Source organism: Schistocerca americana, chromosome 11, assembly GCF_021461395.2.
Source record: "Schistocerca americana isolate TAMUIC-IGC-003095 chromosome 11, iqSchAmer2.1, whole genome shotgun sequence".
NCBI classification, from domain to species: Eukaryota; Metazoa; Arthropoda; class Insecta; order Orthoptera; family Acrididae; genus Schistocerca; species Schistocerca americana.
In genome coordinates this window covers 208,136,681-208,162,492 of record NC_060129.1, presented here as the reverse complement: position 1 = coordinate 208,162,492, position 25,812 = coordinate 208,136,681, and the positions used below count along the sequence as shown (strand labels likewise).

Sequence of the window (25,812 nt, the reverse complement as noted above, 5' to 3'; positions counted from 1 at the left end):
AACACCAACTGTGGTCAAGCTTCAGAAAAACATAATGAAATCAAAGATAGCTTAATTTACTGAGGCTGAGAAAAATACAAGCATATACGTCAAGTGTTGTGCAACATAAATCTTAAATTTTAATATGATAACTGCAAGAATTTGATTCACACAATGAAATAACTTTTTAGAACATTATAATTTTGTGATGCAATAAAAAAAGGTCACACGGCTGACTCAGATGTGACAGAACCACACACTCAATTGTTTTTTCATCGAAATTAGTTTACAAAAAAGGTGTCTAAAATGATAAAACTGAACTCGATGTCACACAAATTACAAAGTGGATCAATTGATCCCACATCGCGACAATAAATGAAAAGAGGGATATCCACCAGAATGAAACTCCACGGCCTAAAGACATTACAGTGGCCCCTCGTACGTTCGAGGTGCACGTCGGTAAGCTGGCTACGTTTTCTGACGGATTACCGCCCGCGACACGCACGTCGGTCGCTCTGCTGCGAGAAGCAGAGAAGCAGTACGCGGACATCCGGGACGTGTTCGCGGCGGAGTTTACTGCCGCCCGCAGCTTCCGTGCGTCGGCGGTGGGGAGGGGAGGGGAGGGGAGGGGAGGGGACCGGTCGCTCCGTACGGGCAGCCACTGGGCCCCGGAGTACGAGAAGGCTGCCAGGTGTAGCGGAAGCTTCGCCGACGAGCACACGTGAGACTGTCCGCGTAACGAAATGAGTGTGCAGCTGCAGCCCGTCCGTAAACAGTCTGTGCGAACATTGGGGGCGGCGGCCCGATTCAGCTGTGGTGTCTTCTGTCTGCCGGACTCACCAAGACAGTCGCCGCACGTCTCCCTGATTCAGAGTTCGCCTCTAATCGTCCTGTAAGAGCTTCCGTGCTGGCGTCACTGGAGATCGCCTCGCAATTGCTAATACTCGGAACTCCGTGTGAAGGTACAGAGGTGGGTAGCATATTACCAGTTCTCTGCGGATCGTATTTGTCCACTGACGTGTCTGTCGTTACAAGTCTGTTCTGGTGAAAGGCAAAGCTAGTTGGCCATTGAATTCCACCCCTGCTTGCCCCCAATAGTCTTCTCTCTTTCTCCCCCCCCCCCCTCCCCCCCTCCATCATTCCTTCTCCTTTCAGTGTGTTGCCTTTTACTCTACCCAATCCATTCTGAACCCATTTTCTGTCCGTTTGTAAATTTGCACCAACTTCCCGACTCTGGCTCGTAGTCGACTCAGTATCTGAGGATCCGTTCAGTTAATCTGTCGACATCCGTTTTGTACGGACGACCGACGTTTATTGGGCTCCTCCTACCTTACCGTTTGTGTTGTACTTTCTACATTCTCATATATTTTACGAGTACTTTGTAATTTACGAGAGATCGCTTCTTTTAGTGGACACTGTACTTTTCTTATAGCTCTTTCCGATGTTTTTAGCCTATACAAATTGTAATTCACTATAAGGCATTAATTGGCATGTAGTCATTCTGGTTTCCCACTGTATAGTACTTTTTTTGTTGTAATGTTATCAGTTTTTGGCATTGCATTTTTTAAGCATTTCCACAGACGTGGCACATTAACACTGACGCAGTTCTTCTGAAAGTTCATGGAACAGTAGAGGCACTGTAAAATTAAGTGCTTTTGTAATTGTAGAGGTGAGGTGATTTGCCCGAGTCTTCAGAAACCAGCTGAATTCTGTCCAGGCTCACCGCAGTCGTAATTTGTCGTCGGTATACGTCGCACAGAAGTAGGCGGCAGTGGTCGCTTCAGACCGAGCGAATGACCGCCGGAACCTTCTTGTGGGGTCAGGTTAATCTTACAAGGGGAGGCCGCCAATTGTGAAATTCAGATTCGATTCGTACTGCGCATAATAAAGGCTCATGGCCAGAGGTGTAATGTGGCAAAGCACCAAGATGAACTTCTCAGCCGTTGTCGAGAAAATCGACAGTTAAAAGAAACCGTTGCGGTGAAATACTCTCTACCATTAATAATTTTCTGCATCGCCGTGGCGCAGCGGTAAGCGCTCGGGTTCGTAATTCGAAGGTCGCGTGTTCGAATCTCGCGCCATGCAATTTTTTTTTATTATAAGTTTTATAAACTATTAATGAATTGCTTATGCATGTTGGTGAAGGCGGATCGCTCTTCAATTGTACCGCCTCCTTGTTTCCGTTTGTTTAACAGGGTGTACCAAAGCTCTCACGTACGCACTGATTTTCGACGATGTTATAAGGTGCGATAGGGACCGGATCTACCTTCTTTCAAAGTTAGCAGGCAACTACGCTGTTATGCGGCGGCTCGTTTCGGCCCATTCAACATCTGTCCTTCAAGTGTAACGAGCGAGTAACGGAGTTTATATTTCATACCTGCCACAGCAAGTTTGTGTTCGTGGGGGTCTCTATTCTAATTCGAACGTTTGACTTACGCTATACGTATTCGTTTCGGAATATCGTTTCTACGTCTTCCGTTAACTATACGTGGTTAACATTATGAAGATAATTAATAACATTTGTGAAATACAACTTACTTTGTGGAAAACATAATGATGTTCGAAGTCGCCAGTTTTTCCACGACAAACGACCTTCAACAACTTATTATATGCATAATTGTTGCAACTGATTGCCGGGAATTTATATATATATATATATATATATATATATATATATATATATATATATATATATATGTTGTTGTTGTGGTCTTCAGTCCTGAGACTGGTTTGATGCAGCTCTCCATGCAACTCTATCCTGTGCAAGCTTCTTCATCTCCCAGTACCTACTGCAACCTACATCCTTCTGAATCTGCTTAGTGTATTCATCTCTTGGTCTCCCTCTACGATTTTTACCCTCCACGCTGCCCTACAATACTAAATTTGTGATCCCTTGATGCCTCAGAACATGTCCTACCAACCGATCCCTTCTTCTGGTCAAGTTGTGCCACAAACTTCTCTTCTCCCCAATCCTATTCAATACTTCCTCATTAGTTACGTGATCTACCCATCTAATCTTCAGCATTCTTCTGTAGCACCACATTTCGAAAGCTTCTATTTTCTTCTTGTCCAAACTATTTATTGTCCATGTTTCACTTCCATACATGGCTACACTCCATACGAATACTTTCAGAAATGACTTCCTGACACTTAAATCAATACTGGATGTTAACAAATTTCTCTTCTTCAGAAACGCTTTCCTTGCCATTGCCAGCCTACATTTTATATCCTCTCTACTTCGACCATCATCAGTTATTTTGCTCCCCAAATAGCAAAACTCCTTTACTACTTTAAGTGCCTCATTTCCTAATCTAATTCCCTCAGCATCACCCGACTTAATTAGACTACATTCCATTATCCTTGTTTTGCTTTTGTTGATGTTCATCTTATATCCTCCTTTCAAGACACTGTCCATTCCATTCAACTGCTCTTCCAAGTCCTTTGCTGTCTCTGACAGAATTACAATGTCATCGGCGAACCTCAAAGTTTTTATTTCTTCTCCATGAATTTTAATACCTACTCCGAATTTTTCTTTTGTTTCCTTTACTGCTTGCTCAATATACAGATTGAACAACATCGGGGAGAGGCTACAACCCTGTCTTACTCCCTTCCCAACCACTGCTTCCCTTTCATGTCCCTCGACTCTTATAACTGCCATCTGGTTTCTGTACAAATTGTAAATAGCCTTTCGCTCCCTGTATTTCACCCCTGCCACCTTTAGAATTTGAAAGAGAGTATTCCAGTCAACATTGTCAAAAGCTTTCTGTAAGTCTACAAATGCTAGAAACGTAGGTTTGCCTTTCCTTAATCTTTCTTCTAAGATAAGTCGTAAGGTCAGTATTGCCTCACGTGTTCCAGTGTTTCTACGGAATCCAAACTGATCTTCCCCGAGGTTGGCTTCTACTAGTTTTTCCATTCGTCTGTAAAGAATTCGTGTTAGTATTTTGCAGCTGTGACTTATTAAGCTGATAGTTCGGTAATTTTCACATCTGTCAACACCTGCTTTCTTTGGGATTGGAATTATTATATTCTTCTTGAAGTCTGAGGGTATTTCGCCTGTTTCATACATCTTGCTCACCAGATGGTAGAGTTTTGTCAGGACTGGCTCTCCCACGGCCGTCAGTAGTTCCAATGGAATATTGTCTACTCCGGGGGCCTTGTTTCGACTCAGGTCTTTCAGTGCTCTGTCAAACTCTTCACGCAGTATCGTAGCTCCCATTTCATCTTCATCTACATCCTCTTCCATTTCCATAATATTGTCCTCAAGTACATCGCCCTTGTATAGACCCTCTATATACTCCTTCCACCTTTCTGCTTTCCCTTCTTTGCTTAGAACTGGGTTTCCATCTGAGCTCTTGATACTCATACAAGTCGTTCTCTTATCTCCAAAGGTCTCTTTAATTTTCCTGTAGGCGGTATCTATCTTACCCCTAGTGAGATAGGCCTCTACATCCTTACATTTGTCCTCTAGCCATCCTTGCTTAGCCATTTTGCACTTCCTGTCGATCTCATTTTTGAGACGTTTGTATTCCTTTTTGCCTGTTTCACTTACTGCATTTTTATATTTTCTCCTTTCATCAATTAAATTCAATATTTCTTCTGTTACCCAAGGACTTCTACTAGCCCTCGTCTTTTTACCTACTTGATCCTCTGCTGCCTTCACTACTTCATCCCTCAAAGCTACCCATTCTTCTTCTACTGTATTTATTTCCCCCATTCCTGTCAATTGCTCCCTTATGCTCTCCCTGAATCTCTGTACAACCTCTGGTTCTTTTAGTTTATCCAGGTCCCATCTCCTTAAATTCCCACCTTTTTGCAGGTTCTTCAGTTTTAATCTACAGGTCATAACCAATAGATTGTGGTCAGAGTCCACATCTGCCCCTGGAAATGTCTTACAATTTAAAACCTGGTTCCTAAATCTCTGTCTTACCATTATATAATCTATCTGATACCTTTTAGTATCTCCAGGGTTCTTCCATGTATACAACCTTCTTTCATGATTCTTAAACCAAGTGTTAGTTATGATTATGTTGTGCTCTGTGCAAAATTCGACCAGGCGGCTTCCTCTTTCATTTCTGTCCCCCAATCCATATTCACCTACTATGTTTCCTTCTCTCCCTTTTCCTACACTCGAATTCCAGTCACCCATGACTATTAAATTTTCGTCTCCCTTCACTATCTGAATAATTTCTTTTATTTCATCATACATTTCTTCAATTTCTTCGCCATCTGCAGAGCTAGTTGGCATATAAACTTGTACTACTGTAGTAGGTGTGGGCTTCGTATCTATCTTGGCCACAATAATGCGTTCACTATGCTGATTGTAGTAGGTTACCCGCATTCCTATTTTCCTATTCATTATTAAACCTACTCCTGCATTACCCCTATTTGATTTTGTGTTTATAACCCTGTAGTCACCTGACCAGAAGTCTTGTTCCTCCTGCCACCGAACTTCACTAATTCCCACTATATCTAACTTCAACCTATCAATTTCCCTTTTTAAATTTTCTAACCTACCTGCCCGATTAAGGGATCTGACATTCCACGCTCCGATCCGTAGAACGCCAGTTTTCTTTCTCCTGATAACGACATCCTCTTGAGTAGTCCCCGCCCGGAGATCCGAATGGGGGACTATTTTACCTCCGTAATATTTTACCCAAGAGGACTCCATCATCATTTAATCATACAGTAAAGCTGCATGCCCTCGGGAAAAATTACAGCTGTAGTTTCCCCTTGCTTTCAGCCGTTCGCAGTACCAGCACAGCAAGGCCGTTTTGGTTATTGTTACAAGGCCAGACCAGTCAATCATCCAGACTGTTGCCCCTGCAACTACTGAAAAGGCTGCTGCCCCTCTTCAGGAACCACACGTTTGTCTGGCCTCTCAACAGATACCCCTCCGTTGTGGTTGCACCTACGGTACGGCCATCTGTATCGCTGAGGCACGTAAGCCTCCCCACCAACGGCAAGGTCCATGGTTTATATATATATATATATATATATATATATATATATATATATATATATATATATATATCGGATTACGAATCCGACCGCTTACCGCTGCACCACGACGGTGTAGAAAATTGTTACTCGTAGAGAGTATTTCACCGCAACGGTTTCTTTTAACTGTCGATTTTCTCGACAACGGCTGAGAAGTGCATCTTGGTGCTTTGCCACATTATACTTCTGGCCATGAGCTTTTATTATGCGCAGTATGAATCCAATCTGAATTTCACAATTGGCGGCCTCCCCTTGTTAGAGTGGAACTGGGTCCGGCCAGAGTCAAACCTGTACGCTTCACGTGCTGAACTAATAACGTCGTGTGTCTAAAAGTCTGGACTCCACTGCTGCTCTGTTTTAAAAGTGTCTTGAGGAAAGTGGCAGTGTTAACAAATATTTCACAGTGTCATTTCTGATTTTCCCTGTATAATCTAAAATTTGATGGGTCGACTTGCTGCAGAGATTTACAAATGACATCTCATGTTCCAGGATGGAGAATTTGCAGAAGCAGCCTCCAGGAATTCACGGTAAGACTTCGGATCGGCGAGCTGTCCGAATGGTAGCCGGCAATAGTGGCATCTGATAAATTATTTGTGTTGCCGTACACTGGCTGGCACAGGTCACACGTGTCTGGTAGACCTGTGCGTGTGCGCGCGTGCGCGTGCGTGTGCGTGCGTGCGTTAAGAAAGGTGGCAAATGTGGTTCACTGAAGAGATAGTCGTGCAACACAGAGTGGAATACGTCTCGACTGTGTGGGATCCGTACCAGATAGGGCTAACGGGGGATATTGAACGTGTACAGAGAAGAGCAGCACGAGTGACTACAGGTTTGTTTGATCGATAGGAGAGTGCGACAGAGGTGGCGGGAGAACTGGACTGGCAGAGGCTCGCAGATACGCGCCGGTTATTCTTCTTACAAACTGTCCAGTACTGGTACGGAGCGAGCAGTGTAGCAGTAGGCTTTGACACCTCGACTATTGCTCTGGTACGGACTGCGGACACGAAACTGGACAAATTACGGTGCACACTGAAGTTTTTGAGCAACGATTGTTCCCCTACTCCGTACTCGAATGGGACGAGAGGAAACCCTAATACGTACCACAGTGAAAAGTTCCCGTCAGCTCTTCTGCCATTAGGCAGCTGGAGATCAGTTATGGAATCCAAAGTTTTCAGCTGTCAGTCACGGCCATTCCTAAATGTGGGACATTTTTCGTATCCTTTTTCCCTTTGCACACTGTACAGCCCTGTCGTGCAAAGCTGTGCTGCTCTGTAAGCCTCGTTTCGTGTGCCACTGTGACATGTACAACGTGTTGACTAAGAATGCCTGTCATCTATTTAAGTTTCCCAGTTCCCAGAAGTGGATTTAAGTTAGCTGTTGCAAAGAGATTCTTCTGTTAGGGCTCAATTCCAGAAAGCTCAGACTCTTTGCAGCACGATAAAATGTGAGTTCTCCAGAATCTGCCTGTGCTGCCCGTGCCGAGAGTGGATCGGATACCGCCGAAGTGACTCTCCGTATTCCAGTTGAAAAAAGGTTTCGTTGTGAGGTTAGCAGCGTTTTAGCTAATCCGAAGTACTTACAGGGTTGTTAGTCTTGCAAGTCTGTGCCAGTGGCCTTTGTTGGCTCTTGTGCTTTGTAAGCCTCTTCCCACTTCAGTCGTAAAAGGTTTGACCTATTTTCCTGTCAAAATCAAAATGTATAATTGGACTAAATGTTTGACAGCACAAGAGGCTAGCCTTACTACCTTCGTACACGTGTCACATTATTTATGTTCCTAACTGTGAACCTACTGGTGTGTACCCTTTTGATACATCTAGTATTTCTGTCCATTACTCCACACCAAAAAAATAAAATATGAATGATAAGGTTTTCTTGAAAACGAGCACAGTTCAAAGGGGGAGGGGGGGGGGATGTGCACAAACTGTACTGTTATCAAAAAGTGTGCCTAAAATATTAAAGATCAACAAGTAAAATTGTATGTGGTTTTTAGCAATAGTATAAAGCAACTTTAAAGTCAGTTTCAAAAATTTTTCTTCAGTTTTGGAAATTACTGTAAAGATATAAATTTTTTATACACGCACAATTATTAATGAAACTTCCTGGAAGATTAAAACTGCGTGCCAGACCGAGACTCGAAGTCGGGACCTTTGCCTTTCGTGGGCAAGTACTCTAGCAGTAGAGCACTTCCCAGCGAAAGGCGGAGGTCCCGAGTTCGAGTCTCGGTCTGGCACACAGTTTTAATCTGCCAGGAAGTTTTGTATCGGCATACACTCCACTGCAGAGTGAAAAATTCATTCTGGAAATAATTATTAATGTTCCTTTTCCTCATAAGCTTCTAAACCAATCACTGCCAAGGTTGATGTGTGTTACATCTACATCCGTAAGAACAATTATATGCAAGGAATTTTGCATATATTTGATAAAGATTTAATGTAGTTGAATGTGTTGCACTGTGAGAAATGTATGGGCCAAATATCAGAGCAGTTATATGACAGATGTCCTGAGAAAAATTAGTTTTGGGGAAGACAAATTTAAAGACTGAACTTATATTTTCTTCAGCTATACTTTCTCACAAGGGAGCATCCCCATCGCACTCCCCTCGCATTTAGTTATAAGTTGGCACAGTGGATAGGCATTGAAAAACTGAACACAGATCAATCGAGAAAACAGGAAGAAATTGTGTGGAACTACGAAAAAAATAATCAAAATATATGAACTGAGTAGTCCATGTGCAACATAAGCAACATTAAGGACATTGTGAACTCAGGAGCGCCGTGGTCCCGTGGTTAGCGTGAGCAGCTCCGGAATGAGAGGTCCTTGGTTCAAGTCTTCCATCGAGTGAAAATTTTACTTTCTTTATTCTCGCAAAGTTACGTATGAACCGTCCGTACGTTCATTGACGTCTCTGTTCATTGTAATAAATTTAGTGTCTGTGTTTTGCGAGCGCACCGCAAAACCGTGCGATTAGTAGACGAAAGGACGTGCCTCTCCAATGGGAACGGAAAACATTTGATTGCAAGGTCATAGGTCAACCGATTCCTCCACAGGAAAACACGTCTGATACATTCTATACGACACTGGTGACGGCATGTGCGTCACATGACAGGAATATGTTGTCGACCCACCTAACTTGTACACTTGGCGAATGGGTAAAAAGATTCTTCTACCTTGCCGATTTAGGTTTTCTTGTGGATGTGATAATCACTCCCAAAAAGTGATGAAAACATAAGAGTTTGTCACATGAACTGCAACAAATGAATGCAACAGTTTCACAGTCGCACAGTTTTCCCTGTGCTCTGTCAAAACATATGTTTTTAACATTTTCAAATTTTTCCGTGTGTAGACCGTCAAATCCTGCATGTGTCCAAGCAAATCTGAACATGTCCTGGAATTTTGGAGAGCGAAGTTGATTATGTTTGAGTGCCTTAACTTTGATAATAGTCTGAAAATAAAAAATTTTTCACTCGAGGGAGGCTTGAACCAAAGACCTTTCTTTCCGCAGCTGCTCACGCTAAACACGGGACCACGGCGCTCCTGAGCCCACACTGTCCTTGATGTTGCCTATCTTACGCATGGACTACACAGTTTGTATATTTTGCTTATTCTTTCATAGTTCCACACAACTTCTTCCTGTTTTCTCGATTGATCTGTGTTCAGTTTTTCAAGGCCTATCCACTGTGCCAACTTGTAATTAAATCTGAGGGGGGTGCGATGGGGAGGTTCCCTTGTCAGAAAGCTCCAGAACTGTACTCTGGATCATCTTCATCCTCGAGACTTTTCTTTTGTCTCGTTTCCTTTGTTGGATCCTGAATAGAGATTTCAGCTCTAGACACATGACAGTAGTCAATTTTCTCAACAATTGCTTTCGCAAATGCCCAGACGCTGTAACACTTCCACTCTCCCTATGTTTCCACGATTAAAAGTGACTGCAGCATCGTATGTTGCAAGTTTTACAGCTGTAGGTGACAAAAAATGGTATCTCGGAGTAACATTTCCAGAAAAGTGCATTCAGTGACTAATTCGTATTTTGGTTTTGTCACTAACACGTTTCATTAGTAGGTCAGGATTTGCCCTAAATGTGGGCTCGATAGCATTCATTACGCATTCAGGAATGAATTTCTTTTTGGTGTAGAAACTGTTATTCCACAGACAGTTGCAAATGTGAGCTCGATCAGAAAATATGAAATGAAGTAGTTTTTTTTTTTGTATTTTTTTTATCATTTCCTGTATGATTTCAAAAGTGAATGTTTGGGAAATAGTTAGGAATAAACTTTACTACTCAGTGGTAACAAAATCGAAAAATGAAATGTTTTGTTACATTTGCACTCGCCCCCCCCCCCCTTTAAATAAACACTGAGTTTCTCAGTTTTTTTATGCACGTGCAACATGACCCTACGTTGCCTAGCACCGTTAACTCTGCAGTCAGTCACGTGTACTGCACAGTGGCAACGAGCGGAGGGCGCTGTGGAGACGTCTTTCGCCTCTCGTAATCGCGAGTGGTGTAACGGTGTAACACCATTTTGACTGCGAGGAAGCTCACACGTGCTCTCACCTCACCTCACCACGGCACTCCACTCCACTTCAGGGCCAAACGATATTAACGTGGAGGTGTTGAGGCACCTATCTCCCGGTGGCAACCACTTTCTCCTTCTTACGTATAATCGGGTCTGGACGGACAGCACATTTCCCAGAGATCGGCACGGAGACAATGTAACCGTCTTACGCGATGTAGCGGGACTTTGAGTTTCGCCGCGCTGCACTCCTTCCCTCGGACATGAATTCTGCCGTCGCAGCGGTATGTGCGCTCGACGGCAGAGAAAATACTAATATTGTAACTCTTTTTTTGTTTTCTAACCGTTTCTTGATTGTCTCTTGATAGCCGAAGCTTAAGGCAGACGTGATCTGATGAAGACGAAAAAAACTTATTAATGTGTAGACATATTGTGGAAGTTGTTATGAAATTCGGAGGATGGAGAGAAGCAACTAAAACAAATTGCATTTAATATCAAGACGGTTTTGGATACATTAGAGATTCCTCGACAATGAAACTTATCGCAAGATTTCGGAGCAGACTTTTCGCGTAGAAATGAAGGAGATTTTTGAAGACCTGGACGCCGCATGAAAGAAGACATTTAACCTGGTAAAGGATGAACTCTTATCTGCGCCATTTCCCCCTGTCAGTTACATTTTGTTATTCTCTGTTCTTTTTCAATACTTTTTGTAGTGGAAATTGGTTTAACTTTTGCTGAAAAACGCCACAAGGACCACCCCAGCAATAGCTTTTCCGAATCACCAAGTCCGACAGCTTTTCTGTAATACGAAGTCCGATCTGCATTTCTTTTCATTCTTTCCCTTTTTTCACGGTCATTAACGATTTTGAAAAACCCATTTTCACTTACGATTTCTTCCCACATTTTCAACCTTTTTCTTTTTCTTTTTTATGAACCACTACAGCGAGCCCGGTAAGGACACGTATCGTATGTCCAGGTACTGCGCAGTTTCCGTCAGCAGCAGTGTCAGAAAGACGATCGAACAGCCGGTACGGTGGCTCGAGTCTCGGACTTTGATTACAAATGCACAACGGGGATGTCATAAGCGTAGCCAGACTAGCCGTGTTTTTGACAAAGCTAAGATGGCGGCTGGATGACGATGCATTCGTGGGGCTTCCGAGACCGCCTGCTGCATTTTATTCGGGAGTTCTTCGGAGACCGGGTTTTCGAGGCACGTGTAGGTTTGGCATAGTCGAACATTTTTTTTTCATCGTGACGTCTCTACTGTCTTTACTCGTGGAGCACCGACAGAGGCTTCCGCCGAAAAAGCTGTCCGAACTTGTGGCGGCGTAAGGAGTTTCTTCGACCGTCCTTACATCTCACACCTGTCGCTCTTTGTCGAAACCGTGAAGTTCTCGTGCTCACGCTCGATAGGATATTCTGTCGTTGCTCCCACGTATCTTGTCTGGCAGCACACTGTTCCCGGTCTCTAATATCTTACGTGCAGTGTTTCATTGGGAGTGGACAGAAAATCCTCCTCCACGTACACCGATCCCTCGCCCGATCGGCAGTGACAATAAAAAAAGGGGGGGAAATGGAGGAAAGGACAGAACACACTTTATTGTCTGTAATAAATCATACAGTCACCGTTGATCTTTATTTTACAATTGCCATTGCCGACTTTCGTCCATATAAACAAGTACTCATCAGCATTTAACTACTTCTTCCCTCTCGTAGTCAAAACAAATGGCATGCTTGGAACAAGCGTACCATGAGGCTGTTTAGCCAACAGTCCTGTGGTCTCAGCAATACTCCACGTCTTCCAAGCCGAAATGTTAGCATCTGGAAAAAGCTTCGAGGCCACCGTAATCTGCTCGGTTGCCCCATACAGCAGCCAGTGTGAGCCATGTACTACCTCCAAACACTGCCTGAACATCACAAGTGAAGTTCAGACGCACGGCCGTCTATTTTACAACGTCTCGACACGATCCGCCGTCGAGGCGTACGTCCGGCCACTGGAGCTTTCTGCACTGGCCCAGTCACATCTGTGCAGATGCTGCCCCACTGTCTCTCTCGTATATACCTGTGCGACGTCTCGTCGGGAGCCACGCGTGCCGCCTGCCCTCTGTGCCCGACCACGCGCCACTCTCTCGACCACCGATACGGGATGAGAGCAACTTCTCTGTCATCTCCCAGAGTTCGCCTCGGTATACTGCTTCGGAAACTTGACCGTTCGTTACCCGCCACTTCCCCGACGGGCGAGAACCCTTCGCCGCACCGGCTCCGTGCAGAGGCCTGCGTTCGTCTCGGACTTAATTTGCTTTCAAATATTGCACGCAACTCGGATTAGGTGTCAGATCAGAGGAGTGTTCTGAACACAATTTAGACACAAAGCAGCTGAATAGGCTGTGGAGTGGAAGGGCTAGGCTAGCAATAGAACTGTGCATCACCATTGACTAGACACTCATTTATTGACCACACAAGTCAGGTGTTACCCAAAGGGAACAATCAGTACAAAATTACAAAATAATATTCTTTTCCTTTAAGTCACTCAAACATTTAAACAGGCAAATAGCAATCATTTAACTGAAAGCCTTTTAAGAAAGCAAGACTAGAAATTTTGAATGATCAGTTAAAATAATATTTAAATAGGCTGTGACCGAGAACACATTTTGAAACAAAATACTTCCTTTAAGGAAGCAGCGATCAAAATTAATTACATAATCCTCAATAACCATATTACATCCGAGACATTTAAGATTAAACAGTAATATATAACATCAGGGAGCTGCAGTCCCAAGTTTTAAGCAGCACGTTTCAGATGTACTGCACTGCAACAGTACAATACAAGTCCCTCAGAGGATCTGCCCACGCAGGAAGTTAATGCCGCAATCGACAAAATATCAACATCATTCCATGTACAGACCTGAAACAAACTAAAAGCTCTCTGAAGTTTGGTACAGTTAATTCCCTTTCAACATAACATACATCACAAGTCTAGCCCTAGGACGGCACCGACACCCCGCAATTTAGCACGCGAAAAACTACAGCGATGCACTCATCACGTGTCCTTATACAATCCAAGGACAGAGAGCCGGCTCCACAATAGCGGAACATTTAACCACGCGCAGCGTGCGGGTTTGCGGGATGCTCATCTCGCCCTTAACCTCGACACCTGTTCAAATACTAGTGTAACATTACGAGTCAAGACAGCTGTAACGGAACTTGAATAGCGTAAAGTTATCGTTAAAAACGCACGCCGCGCGATTTGTTACGATTTGGTCGGTCATAATAGTAGTAACATGCTTTTGAATACAATTAAAATATAACGGCGATACCTGTTTAGCGTTATTGGAAATAATATGTAATAAATTAATGAGTAAGGTAGCCGATCCTATAAGAAGAGGTAGAATTGGGCATATTAAGGTGTTTTGCTTTATATCGACTAAACCGATGATACGGCGTCTTTTTTTTTCCGTTTACACTTACAAGAAAAAAAAAGAAAACAAATAACGAAGTGCTAATTGTGCGTTGTGAAAAATATAGGGGCGAATTTTAAATAGCTACAGTGTATAATCAGACTAACAAATGGACATTCAGTTACGCGAAATAGCGGACAGCGAAGTGTGGTCATTAAATTGAGTACACCTACAGGGCGGTCAATTCCGGGATAAGTCTATTCGCATCTCACGAGGGACGCGGTATTGAGACCGGTTTTTTTTATTATATCACGGAGAGCGGGCTTCAATTTATAAAAAGGAGAAAAGCTGTATCATTATCATTGACTGTTGGTGTTAAGCAACCAAAACTGTTCATCAAAGGGTTTCGGTGAATGAGTGGTGAATGCGAAATGAAACTGTGAACGAAGTTATGTTAAATAAAGCAGAAGAGACAAGACAGTTTGGTCGTATCTGTTATTATTCCATAAACCGTAACATTTATTCTCGTTGTACGAAGCCTTTATAGACGATCGTTATGACAATTTGCTTTGAAGGGATCTCGTTACGAGTTAAGTTTTGGGGACCTGGTCAACAGGGGATAGTTCGTAGATCCTAACTACTGCAGCTATTCTGGAATCAGGTGCTACCGTGACCGTCGTGTGTTGTCAATGGCTTAAGGTCATCACATCTCATGCTCTAAGATCGACGCGCCTTTCGTCCTGGTGTAACGGTGTCTCACGGTAACCACGACAACGCCGACGGCGAAGGAAGATACGGTAGAGTAGCCAGCCTACAATCTTGAACCGCCGCACACATTCCTTCAGTTACTGTGCAGAAAGCCAATGTGATGGGCAAACAGACCAGCATATGATAAAAGCTTAAGCAGTTTCCTTACTAGACAACACTTATGAATAGTAGCCGTAATTTTTATTTATTTATCTTTTTTTTAAGCGTGAGCACACCCACAATCAAGGCAAACAACGGCAATCATAAGGACAGTAGCACATAAGCAAGTAGCAATGGTAACATCTGCTGAGATTGGCTACAAATTAGCGCGTGATTTAACTCACCAGAGAATAGTCCTTAAGCACATAAGCAAGTAGCAATGGTAACATCTGCTGAGATTGGCTACAAATTAGCGCGTGATTTAACTCACCAGAGAATAGTCCTTACAACATAACCATCAATACAATAGCAAATTACTCACACGTGTACTCCCCCACGATTTCGATTCGCAAAGCCACATACAAAACGTGGAGCACGTATCACTTAGACCGACATAATGGTGCTCCCTCAGTTACCCCAAATAACTGAATCCCTTAGTTGCACAGCAAAGAACCAGTCCTAATGAAAGCACCACAGTTTTCGCCGCTAAATTGTCACAGTACAGGTGAGACTTAACCACAAATGTAATTTTTCATCAGTTCCTGTATAGTCAATACAAGCGCCTGATTTTCACCCGTTTATAACGGCAGGCAGCAACACCGTACGGAAAAGAGCGTAGACACAAAACAAGCTCTTACCAATTCTCTTACCGCAGCTCTCGGGAACCACTGGGACATCCAGTGCAAAAATCGTTACTGCTTCACACAAATTACAGGACGGCCGCTTCCCGCTGCTTGCTACGGCGCCTTCCGCTCAGAGCCAACTCGTATATCTCCGTGCGACAGGTCCGGCCCCACACTGGCTGCGTCAAGCCGACAACCGCCTTCCACCACCCCCCACCAGGACCTCGCCTCGCTACTCCTCGCCTGACCGTGGCAGGAAAGATAAACCACCAGGGTGGCACTATCGATACGGAGACGGCACCTCCGTGTACACTAAGTACGACCGTGGTGTCGGATGTGCCTTTGTCATTGACGACAAACATTTTAGATACCGGCTTGTAGAACAAAGTCCAATTTTTACTGCAGAGCTTTCTGCCGTCTATCGGGCCACCCCGGTACATGTGACGACACGGGCTTCTCAGTTGTGTATTACGTTCTGATTCGCTTAGTGCCCTCCGAAGTCTCTCTCTCTCTCTGCTACAGACGTACCACCCCTGAGTACGAGCAATCCACTCGCTTACCGGTAGTGGAGCCGACGTGATGTTTATGTGGGCCTCCGGTGAAGTCCGAGTGTCGGGAAGTCTTCTCTACGTGGGAACAATCTCTGGGAAATTAGCTGTGTCTCAGCAGCTCGGACGACTTCCTCTCCCCCCCCCCCCCCTCTCGTCACGAGCAGATACCCTCAGCTCGTGTGTGTGTATCGGGCACCGTCATTTGTCGAGTGGTGACCCTGCACCGCTCTCTGCTTACTGCCACCGACCGTTGACAGTACACCATCTTTCGGCCCCATGCCACTTTTATAACCGTTTACATTTTAATGCACGTTTTCCACCTGCATTAGCAGATACGGCACGAGCTGTAGATTGTGTTTTACTTCTTATTTGTCTCAGTAATATGGCCGAGGAAATTCAATTCTCGACCATTTGAGCAACCTCCTCAAAAGGGGTGCATTCGTTTCTAGCTGTTCCTCTGCTCGGCTCCACTCGATCAGGCTCCGAGTATTATAGGCTTCAGTCATTCAGTAAGTGACCATTTTCAGTTATGACACACACGCTTATGACCTCAGCTGTTTTGCGCCATAAAGCGACAACAGACAAAAACAAATGCGTATTTCACAGAGTTTCTTCTGAAGTGTTTACGTGTTTATGGGCTGTAACCGAGTCGACAGCTTCAGGGACAATCTGTCACCCAGATGTTTTTCGAGATCACTCGTATAGTGATTATTTTCTTACGGTCGCCTTCTCGCAGTGTCTGGACGCTCCCTGTCGTCCCGTGAATTTGTGCGACACCTCCGAGCCGGGACTCCGGAGTACGGACGACCCCTCCCTCGCCGGTAGAGGTGCGCCTTCGCCGTCGCGCCCCGTCGGTGCTGTGCGGCCGCGTTTCTCTATTATCTAAATAACTGTTCACTTGGAACTTCCTGGCAGATTAAAACTGTGTGCCGGACCGAGACTCGAACTCGGGACCTTTGCCTTTCGCGGGCAAGTGCTCTACTGGCAGAAGTAAAGCTGTGAGGACGGGGCGTGAGTCGTGCTCGGGTAGCTCAGTCGGTAGAGCACTTGCCCGCGAAAGGCAAAGGTCGCGAGTTCGAGTCTCGGTCCGGCACACAGTTTTAATCTGCCAGGAAGTTTCATATCAGCGCACACTCCGCTGCAGATTGAAAACTTCATTCGACTGTTCACTTCTCGGTGACCGTCTTTCGTCACTTGGATAGGAAGAAGTGGAACCTGTGGATATTTAATAATGAGATGTTCCACTACACTTCAGAGTTTGTCGTTGCCATTGCCATCGGCATTCTTTCGTACGGCCAGAGTTAAAGACACTTTTAAATTAACGTAATTCTGTTTGCGGTCAGACTCGGCACGTCTGTCTGTCTGTCTGTCTGTCTGTCTGTCTCTCTCTCTCTCTCTCTCTCTCTCTCTCTCTCTCTCTCTCTCTCTCTCTCTCTCTCTCTCTTTCGCGCCGTGCCGAATATCGGCGGGCGCCGAACCTCGCCCTGCTCCCACTAGGGGCTGCCCACGTCACTGGGCGAAAAGGATTGAGGGCACACCGCGTTTGTCACGTAGGGGGGTGGATACCTGTACCCTGGAGAGCCTCCGGAGACGGTTTGTCGTCCCGAGGCTGGGGCGGCGCCCCGTCTGCCCCGGAAGGCCTCCGGAACTGCTTACTCTGTCAGCCACAGCGCCGCCCCTCTCCACCCTGAGGAGGCGTCAGCTGTTTCCATTTCGTGCACCCTTGCTCTATTTTCAATTTGCGCCGTATACCGGGTGAGTCACCTGGAACTTGCACCACTCTACTCTGCGGACAATTGAAAGTGCTACTGGTGTCTGGTTTTCATGTAATGGATTGGTAGTCAGGGCTCCTATTGTTACAAATGAACAGATTGAAAAAATACTTAAAAAGTGAGTCTTTTTGTAGAAACACACACTTTTTTAAATGGAACAGTGCCTATTCACATCAACAAACCGGAAGTATGGTAAACTAAAATTTCAGCGGAGTTTGTAGCAGGATTCGAGTCCACGTCATTTACGAGATATCGTATTTTGGTAAGTTCCCGTATCGACACTCGTCTGTGCCGGTCGACCTGCACAGTCGCTAGGTACGATGCTCTTACGCTCGCTTGCAGTGTGTCTCTGTGTTCCTCGAGTGCACTGCAAGCTGCTGCTCGGCCAGTGTGTGGCATTCCGAGCAGTAGGTCGTAGGACCGTTGCTATTCACAACATACATAGATCACCTTGTGGATGACATCGGAAGTTCACTGAGGCTTTTTACGGATGATGCTGTGCTGTATCGAGAGGTTGTAACAATGGAAAATTGTACTGAAATGCAGGAGGATCTGCAGCGAATTGACGCATGGTGCAGGGAATGGCAATTGAATCTCAATGTAGACAAGTGTAATGTGCTGCGAATACGTAGAAAGAAAGATCTTTATCATTTAGTTACAAAATAGCAGGTCAGCAACTGGAAGCAGTTAATTCCATAAATTATCTCGGAGTACGCATTAGGATTGATTTAAAATGGAATGATCATATAAAGTTGATCGTCGGTAAAGCAGATGGCAGACTGAGATTCATTGGAAGAATCCTAAGGAAATGCAATCCGAAAACAAAGGAAGTAGGTTACAGTAGGCTTGTTCGCCCACTGCTTGAATACTGTTCAGCAGTGTGGGATCCGTACCAGACAGGGTTGATAGAAGAGATAGAGAAGATCCAATGGAGAGCAGCGCGCTTCGTTACAGGATCATTTAGCAATCGCGAAAACGTTACGCAGATGATAAACTCCAGTGGAATACTCTGCAGGAGAGAAGCTCAGTAGCCGGTACGGGCTTTTGTTGAAGTTTCGAGAACATACCTTCACCGAGGAGTCGAGCAGTACATTGCTCCCTCCTACGTGTATCTTGCGAAGAGACCGTGAGGGTAAAATCAGAGAGATTAGAGCCCACACAGACGCATACCCACAATCTTTCTTTCCACGAACAATACGAGACTGGAATAGAAGGGAGAACCGATAGAGGTACTCAAGGTACCCTCCGCCACCCACCGTCAGGTGGCTTGCGGAGTATGGATGTAGATGTGGATGGATGTAGACCTCTTCGAGCGATTACGTGAAAGTGGTAGAGCGACACCTAGAGGACACGAGAGAAGGAAACAAATGACGATAGAAGAGCGGAAGTTATTGTTGTTGCCGCCGTCGTGTCGCAGTCGGTCCGCACGATCGCACGAGGAAGTGGCGCGAATCGGGCGAGTGTCGTAGGCGTTCTCCCTAGATACAGATTCTCTCTCTATCCCGCCTCTCTGCACTGACACTTGCGTGGCAGTGACTCTGAGAATCATCTTAATTTGTGTACGTAGCCATTAAGATGGGATATCGGAGATGTTTCACATACCTCGTTTAGTAACGAGGCCCCTTCTACCGATCGCGGCCAGGTAAACCTCCTAAACGTGCGACACCGGTCTGTCGACAGGCAGAGCGTCGGTGTCCGTGGAGTCTGAACGTGTAGAGTGGGATCGTGAAACGTCAGCTCGTAGGCCTGGAACACTGGACCCGCACAAGTGTTGCAGCCCACCGACAGACCGTCTTCCACAGGTGACAGACGTTCCTCTGCGACCAGCGGTGCCGGCGCGACCGCTGTCCGGCCCGTAGTGCACCAAATACTGCGGCGCGTCTTCACGAACTGTTTCCAAGTCGTCGGATCGGCCGCGGAGGACTCGTTCCTCAGCTGGCCCCTTGCACAGATTTGACGCCAGTAGACTTCTTTCTGTGCGGAAAGCTGAAAGGTGCTGCCGAAAAGGACATCCCGGCTACACATGACGATATGTTGTTGTTGTTGTTGTTGTTGTCTTCGGTCCTGAGACTGGTTTGATGCAGCTCTCCATGCTACTCTATCCTGTGCAAGCTTCATCATCTCCCAGTACCTACTGCAGCCCACATCCTTCTGAATCTGTTTACTGTATTCATCTCCTGGCCTCCCTCTACGATTTTTGCCCTCCACGCTGTCCTCCAGTACTAAATTGGTGATCCCTTGATGCCTCAGAACATGTCCTACCAACCGGTCCCTTCTTCTAGTCAAGTTGTGCCACAAACTCCTCTTCTCCCCAATTGTATTCAATACCTCCTCATTAGTTACGTGATCTACCCATCTAATCTTCAGCATTCTTCTGTAGCATCACATCTCGAAAGCCTCTATTCTCTTATTGTCCAAACTATTTATCGTCCACGTTTCACTTCCATACATGGCTACACTCCATACAAATACTTTCAGAAACGACTTCCTGACATTTAAATCTATACTCGATGTTAACAAATTTCTCTTCTTCAGAAACGCTTTCCTTCCCATTGCCATTCTACATTTTATATCCTCTCTACTTCGACCATCATCAGTTATTTCGCTCCCCAAATAGCAAAACTCCTCTACTACTTTAAGTGCCTCATTTCCTAATCTAATTCCCTCAGCGTCACCCGACTTAATTCGACTACATTCCATTATCCTCATTTTGCTTTTGTTGATGTACATCTTATTCCCTCCTTACAAGACACTGTCCATTCCGTTCAACTGCTCTTCCAAGTCCTTTGCTCTCTCTGACGGAATTAAAATGTCATCGACAAACCTCAAAGTTTTTATTTCTTCTCCATGGATTTTAATTCCTACTCCATGCAGTGACATATTACTGCGGCCTGCTCGGACAACTCTGCTGAAATGCTAGCACGTGTGAAACTGTCATTCCGTATCGGACTGGAAGCATGTAGTGCTCCCGGTGGTGGCCATTTTGAACACGACCTGTGTCGGTCAGCTGCCTCATTACTGGTCAGAAAACACGTAACTAATGTATGCTCTTGTGTTGTGCAACAAACACCACTGACATTCTAATTTACCCAACTTCTAGTTTTTCAATGTAACTATCCACTGTTCCATTTACAAAAGTGTATTTTTGCACAAAAAATACTCTCTAAATATTACTGTAATCTTTTCATTGGCTAGCAATACTAGCCCCTGACTACTAGTCCATTATGTGAACACTGCACATCAATAGCACATTCTATTTCTGCAATATTTGCGGTAATTTTAGTTGATTCACCCCGTACGTTCATCTAGCTCTTGTACAATATCGTTTTTGCAGCAGGTGTACGTACGTATAAAAAAAGGTTGTAGGTACGCGAGAGGGTCGAAGGGGAAGAAGGAAGAGGACTGGAGAGATTACTGGAGAGATTTTTAAAAAGGGCAGAGTTTGGAGAAGTCCTGCAGAACTGCAGGTCACGAGAGACTTACCAGACAGGATGAGAAGGAAAGACTGAATGTTGGGGACTGCAGTGGATGAGATTTGAAAACCTCAGAGCTTAGAGGTGAAAGAGAGGATAATATGCGAGACACAGATTACTGCCGAAACATTGTAAACGAGTTAATACGAGTGAGCAGCTAAGTGTATTGTTGGGAGGGGGACAGCAAAAAAAAAAAAAAGATAAGTTAGAAAATAGGAGACGTATAAATCTAAACAAAGTGAGGAAAGGAGTAGTTACTGTGAATAAATGTCGAGACAGAAGCAGTTAATGTAAATTAAGGCCAGGTGGGTGGCAAGACACGTTTTGGCACTAGCTGCTCCTGCGGACTTCTTAAAATCCGGTGTCCGGGGGAGGAATCCGAATGGCGCGTGGCTGGTGGTGAAGCGGGCACAGAGGTCACGACTGTCACTTGTAGAGCGCGCTCCCATCGATAGTATACGTTCTCCCAGTAACAGGGCTGATACAGGTGGTGGTAGAAGGGTGCGCAGGGCAAGTCTCGCTCTGGGGACAGTAACAGGGGTAGGAGCCGCAGGGCAGGGCAGGGTAGGGAGACGGCTGCAGGAGCAGCGCAGCCTCAGGGACGGCAGCGAAAAGCCGTTCTGGATGTGATCGGCAAAATTCCAGACGAAATGGATGTCATTTCAGGGCACGATTTTAGGAAGTCGTGACCTTGTCGAACTTGCCGATCGGTACTTTAGAGACCGGGATAATACTGTGGTGTGGTGTGCTCCAAAATTGTTTTTTTTTTTTCAAACTACACAGATGGGTCAATTACATCCAGTGAAGGCTTGGGTGAGAATGTTGGTCTAGTGCTTAAAGAGTGTGCATGTCAACAAATATGTTTGCCTCGGAAGCTGAGGCTGTAAGGGAGAGAACGTTTAACACGGAAAGGATGGCAACTGTCAAAACATTGTTATTTACGAATTTGCCTATAACAATTTACTTACGGTTCATTACACTGAAGCACCTTCTCTCGATCGCCTTTCACGAATTTCTTTGCAAATTTTACAGCTGTTTTCATTCCCAGCCTCTGCTTGCCTCATAGTAGTTCTTTCGTATTGTTGTGCATTCATTTTTTGCAAAACCGCTACGATCCACTTTTACTGCTATCTCCTAAATTACTGTATTTGACAGGCAAATTAGTTAACATTTTCTCGTACGACTTTCTCTTTCCGTTTGGCAAGTTTTTAAAATTTTATCTCTTCACGACTTTCCCTATCGATATTTTTCTTATCTTTTTTGTCACCTCCCCCCATAGAGACCTCTTTTCTGGCGACAAAGTCTCACCCACTTATTACCTATTATTTACCACTGTCTGTTCTCATAATTTTCGTACAAATTTTTTCATCTCTCTTTGTCCGTTTTTATATAATTTTCTAGCCTCTACCGTTTCCGGCACTCCGGACCGTACTCTCTCACTACGACGAGTCCCACTGTGTATTACATTGCACTATCGAAATTAGAGGTCCGCATTCTGTTCCTCGAAACCTGCGTGTCCCTCGAAATTACTCCCGAAGGCCTAACAGCGAAAGTCTGTTTCTGGATGTAATCCTACTTTACGGCAGGCTCTTTTACACTTTCAAATACAGCAGTCTGTTGCACTTACCCGGTTAATCCGTGACCTGTGTGCCTCATCTGGCAGTTTCCAGTCCACCAGACTTCTGTCCTCCTCCAAAATCCTGTCCTTATCTGCCCGTCACGTATGCTCGGACGGCGCCATCTGCCGAGCCGGCTTCAAACTGCGACAACGTGCCAGACTTCCCCCACACTCCTGAACTACGTCAGTAGTGGTGTCTCTCTCTTCCTGTCCCTAAACAGCTGCGCTGTCGACCGTCACTCCTCTCCGACAGACCGAGCATGCCCGGCCGTCTTAGTGTCCCACAGTTTTCACCACTGCCTCCCAGACTGAGAATACTTCGTAATCATGAGAACCGGGCACAACAGTGCAGTGTTCTTAACCTTTTGTCTACAGCACTCTCCCCTCCCGAATTACCTTTATTATCAGAGGGTCTCAATTTCGGACCTAAACCTACATTTAGTCCTGCCGCTTCGGTGGAGGTCTCGCTTTTCTTCACACGTTATGTCAGCTGAAAGTATCACCTCGCAACCCGATCCCGAAACCTCTCCGGCAGCAAACCTGACACCGAACCCCGCCTCGAACAGTTCTGCCCGTGATCCCGACTCGATCCACGACCGCTACCCCAGAATCTCCCCTTACGCGCCTTCCGAGAATTCCCGACCTCGAGCTTTTTCCTTCGTAACCCTTCCTCAGGACCCTACGACGTGACCCTAACCTGTCCTCTGCAGAACTCCAGGCCCTGCATCCCCTAAAAGCTGACGACTACGTCATTATTTTCGCAACAGACAAAAGATGTACCACTGTGGCACTAGACCGACAGAAGCATGTCGGTGAAGGTCTGTGCGACAGCTGTGCGTACAGCTTCTGCCGTAGAGATCCCGTGCCTGCGCGATTCTATCTGGCCCGCAGCCCCACCTTAAAACCTCGATCCGTCGAACGCCTCGTCCCCCCGAACCGCGCACCCCTACCTTTCATTTCCTTCCCGAGATCCACAGATCTAACCGTCCCGGCCGTCCACTACCTGCCGGCTTCAGAGCAGCCACCGAGTGTAGATCTGCCTCGGTCGATCGACACCTGCGACACGTAGTACGGAGGCTTTGCGGACGCCGACACACACACCGACCACTTCCAGCACACACCTGGCGTGTCACCACTGGTGCCACCTTTCTCTATACTGCTGTCTGCTGGTGTTTCCAAGCCTATGACATCCTTCTTGCACACCTTAATCAACTTTACACTTGCCAACAATTACTTCACCTTTGAGGGGCAGACATACTACAAACGGATCAGGGAACCGGAGTGGCTCCTTCCTATGACAACCTTGTCACGGGCCACTGAGACGCTACTTTCGTGTGTTTTGTTTAGATTAATCGATGACATACTTTCCGTACGGACTCGCGGTGATGTTAACCTGTTAAAATTCCCGGAATTTGTGAATACTGTCTCCCAATTAAATTTTAGGTTGTCCTATTCCGAATCCCGTGCCACTTTCTGCGGTGTCGATCTCTTTCTTAGCCGAGGCCAGCTACGTACTTCTGTTCACTTTAAACCTGTTGTTGTTGTGGTCTTTAGTCCTGAGACTGGTTTGATGCAGCTCTCCACGCTACTCTATCCTGCGCAAGCTTCTTCATCTCCCAGTACCTACTGCAACCTACACCCTTCTGAATCTGCTTGGTGTATTCATCTCTCGGTCTCCCTCTACGATTTTTACCCTCCACGCTGCCCTCCAATACTAGATTGGTCATCCCTTGATGCCTCAGAAAATGTCCTACCAAACGATTCCTCCTCCTAGTCAAGTTGTGGCACAAACTCCTCCCCAAATCTATTCAATACCTCCTCAATAGTTATGTGATCTACCCATCTAATCTTCAGCATTCTTCTGTAGGACCACATTTCGAAAGCTTCTATTCTCTTCTTGTCCAAACTATTTATTGTCCATGTTTCACTTCCATACATGGCTACACTCCATACAAATACTTTCAGAAACGACTTCCTGACACTTAAGTCTATACTCGATGATAACAAATTTCTCTTCTTCAGAAACGCTTTCCTTTCCATTGCCAGTCTACATTTCATATCCTCTCTACTTCGGCCATTGTCAGTTATTTTGCTCCCCAAATAGCAAAACTCCTTTACTACTTTAAGTGTCTCAATTCCTAATCTAATTCCCTCAGCATCACCCGACTTAATTCGACTACATTACATTATCCTCATTTTCCTTTTGTTGTTGTTCATCTTATACCCTCCTTTCGAGACACTGTCCATTCCGTTCAACTGCTCTTCCAAGTTCTTTGCTGTCTCTGACAGAATTACAATGTCATCGGCGAACCTCAAAGTTTTTATTTCTTCTTCCTGGATTTTAGTACCTACTCCGAATTTTTCTTTTGTTTCCTTTACTGCTTGCTCAATATACAGATTGAATAACACCGGGGAGAGGCTACAACCCTGTCTCACTCCCTTCCCAACAGCTGTTTCCATTTCATGCCTCTCGACTCTTATAACTGCCATCTGGTTTCTGTACAAATTGTAAATAGCCTTTCGCTCCCTGTATTTTACTCCTGCCACCTTTAGAATGTGAAAGAGAGTATTCCAGTCAACATTGTCAAAAGCTTTCTCTAAGTCTACAAATGCTAGAAACGTAGGTTTGCCTTTTCTTTATCTTTCTTCTAAGATAAGTCGTAAGGTTAGTATTGCCTCACGTGTTCCAACATTTCTACGGAATCCAAACTGATCTGCCCCGAGGTCCGCTTCTACTAGTTTTTCCATTCGTCTGTAAAGAATACGTGTTAGTATTTTGCAGCTGTGACTTATTAAACTGATAGTTCGGTAATTTTCACATCTGTCAACCCCTGCTTTCTTCGGGATTGGAATTATTATATTCTTCTTGAAGTCCGAGGGTATTTCGCCTGTCTCATACATCTTGCTCACCAGATGGTAGAGTTTTGTCAGGACTGGCTCTCCCAAGGCCGTCAGTAGTTCTAATGGAATGTTGTCTACTCCCG

At 45.2% G+C, this 25,812-nt stretch overlaps 1 protein-coding gene across 1 annotated transcript in view; it reads left to right on the top strand.

Moving 5' to 3' along the window:
• LOC124553569 (zinc finger protein 771-like) overlaps nucleotides 1–25,812 on the top strand; it is a 177,541-nt gene that overhangs the window by 94,854 nt on the left and 56,875 nt on the right. Inside the window, exon 5 of the mRNA XM_047127414.1 lies at nucleotides 6,469–6,506. Within this exon, the coding sequence (XP_046983370.1) occupies nucleotides 6,469–6,506 (38 nt within the window). The remainder of the gene's footprint in view (nucleotides 1–6,468; nucleotides 6,507–25,812) is intronic.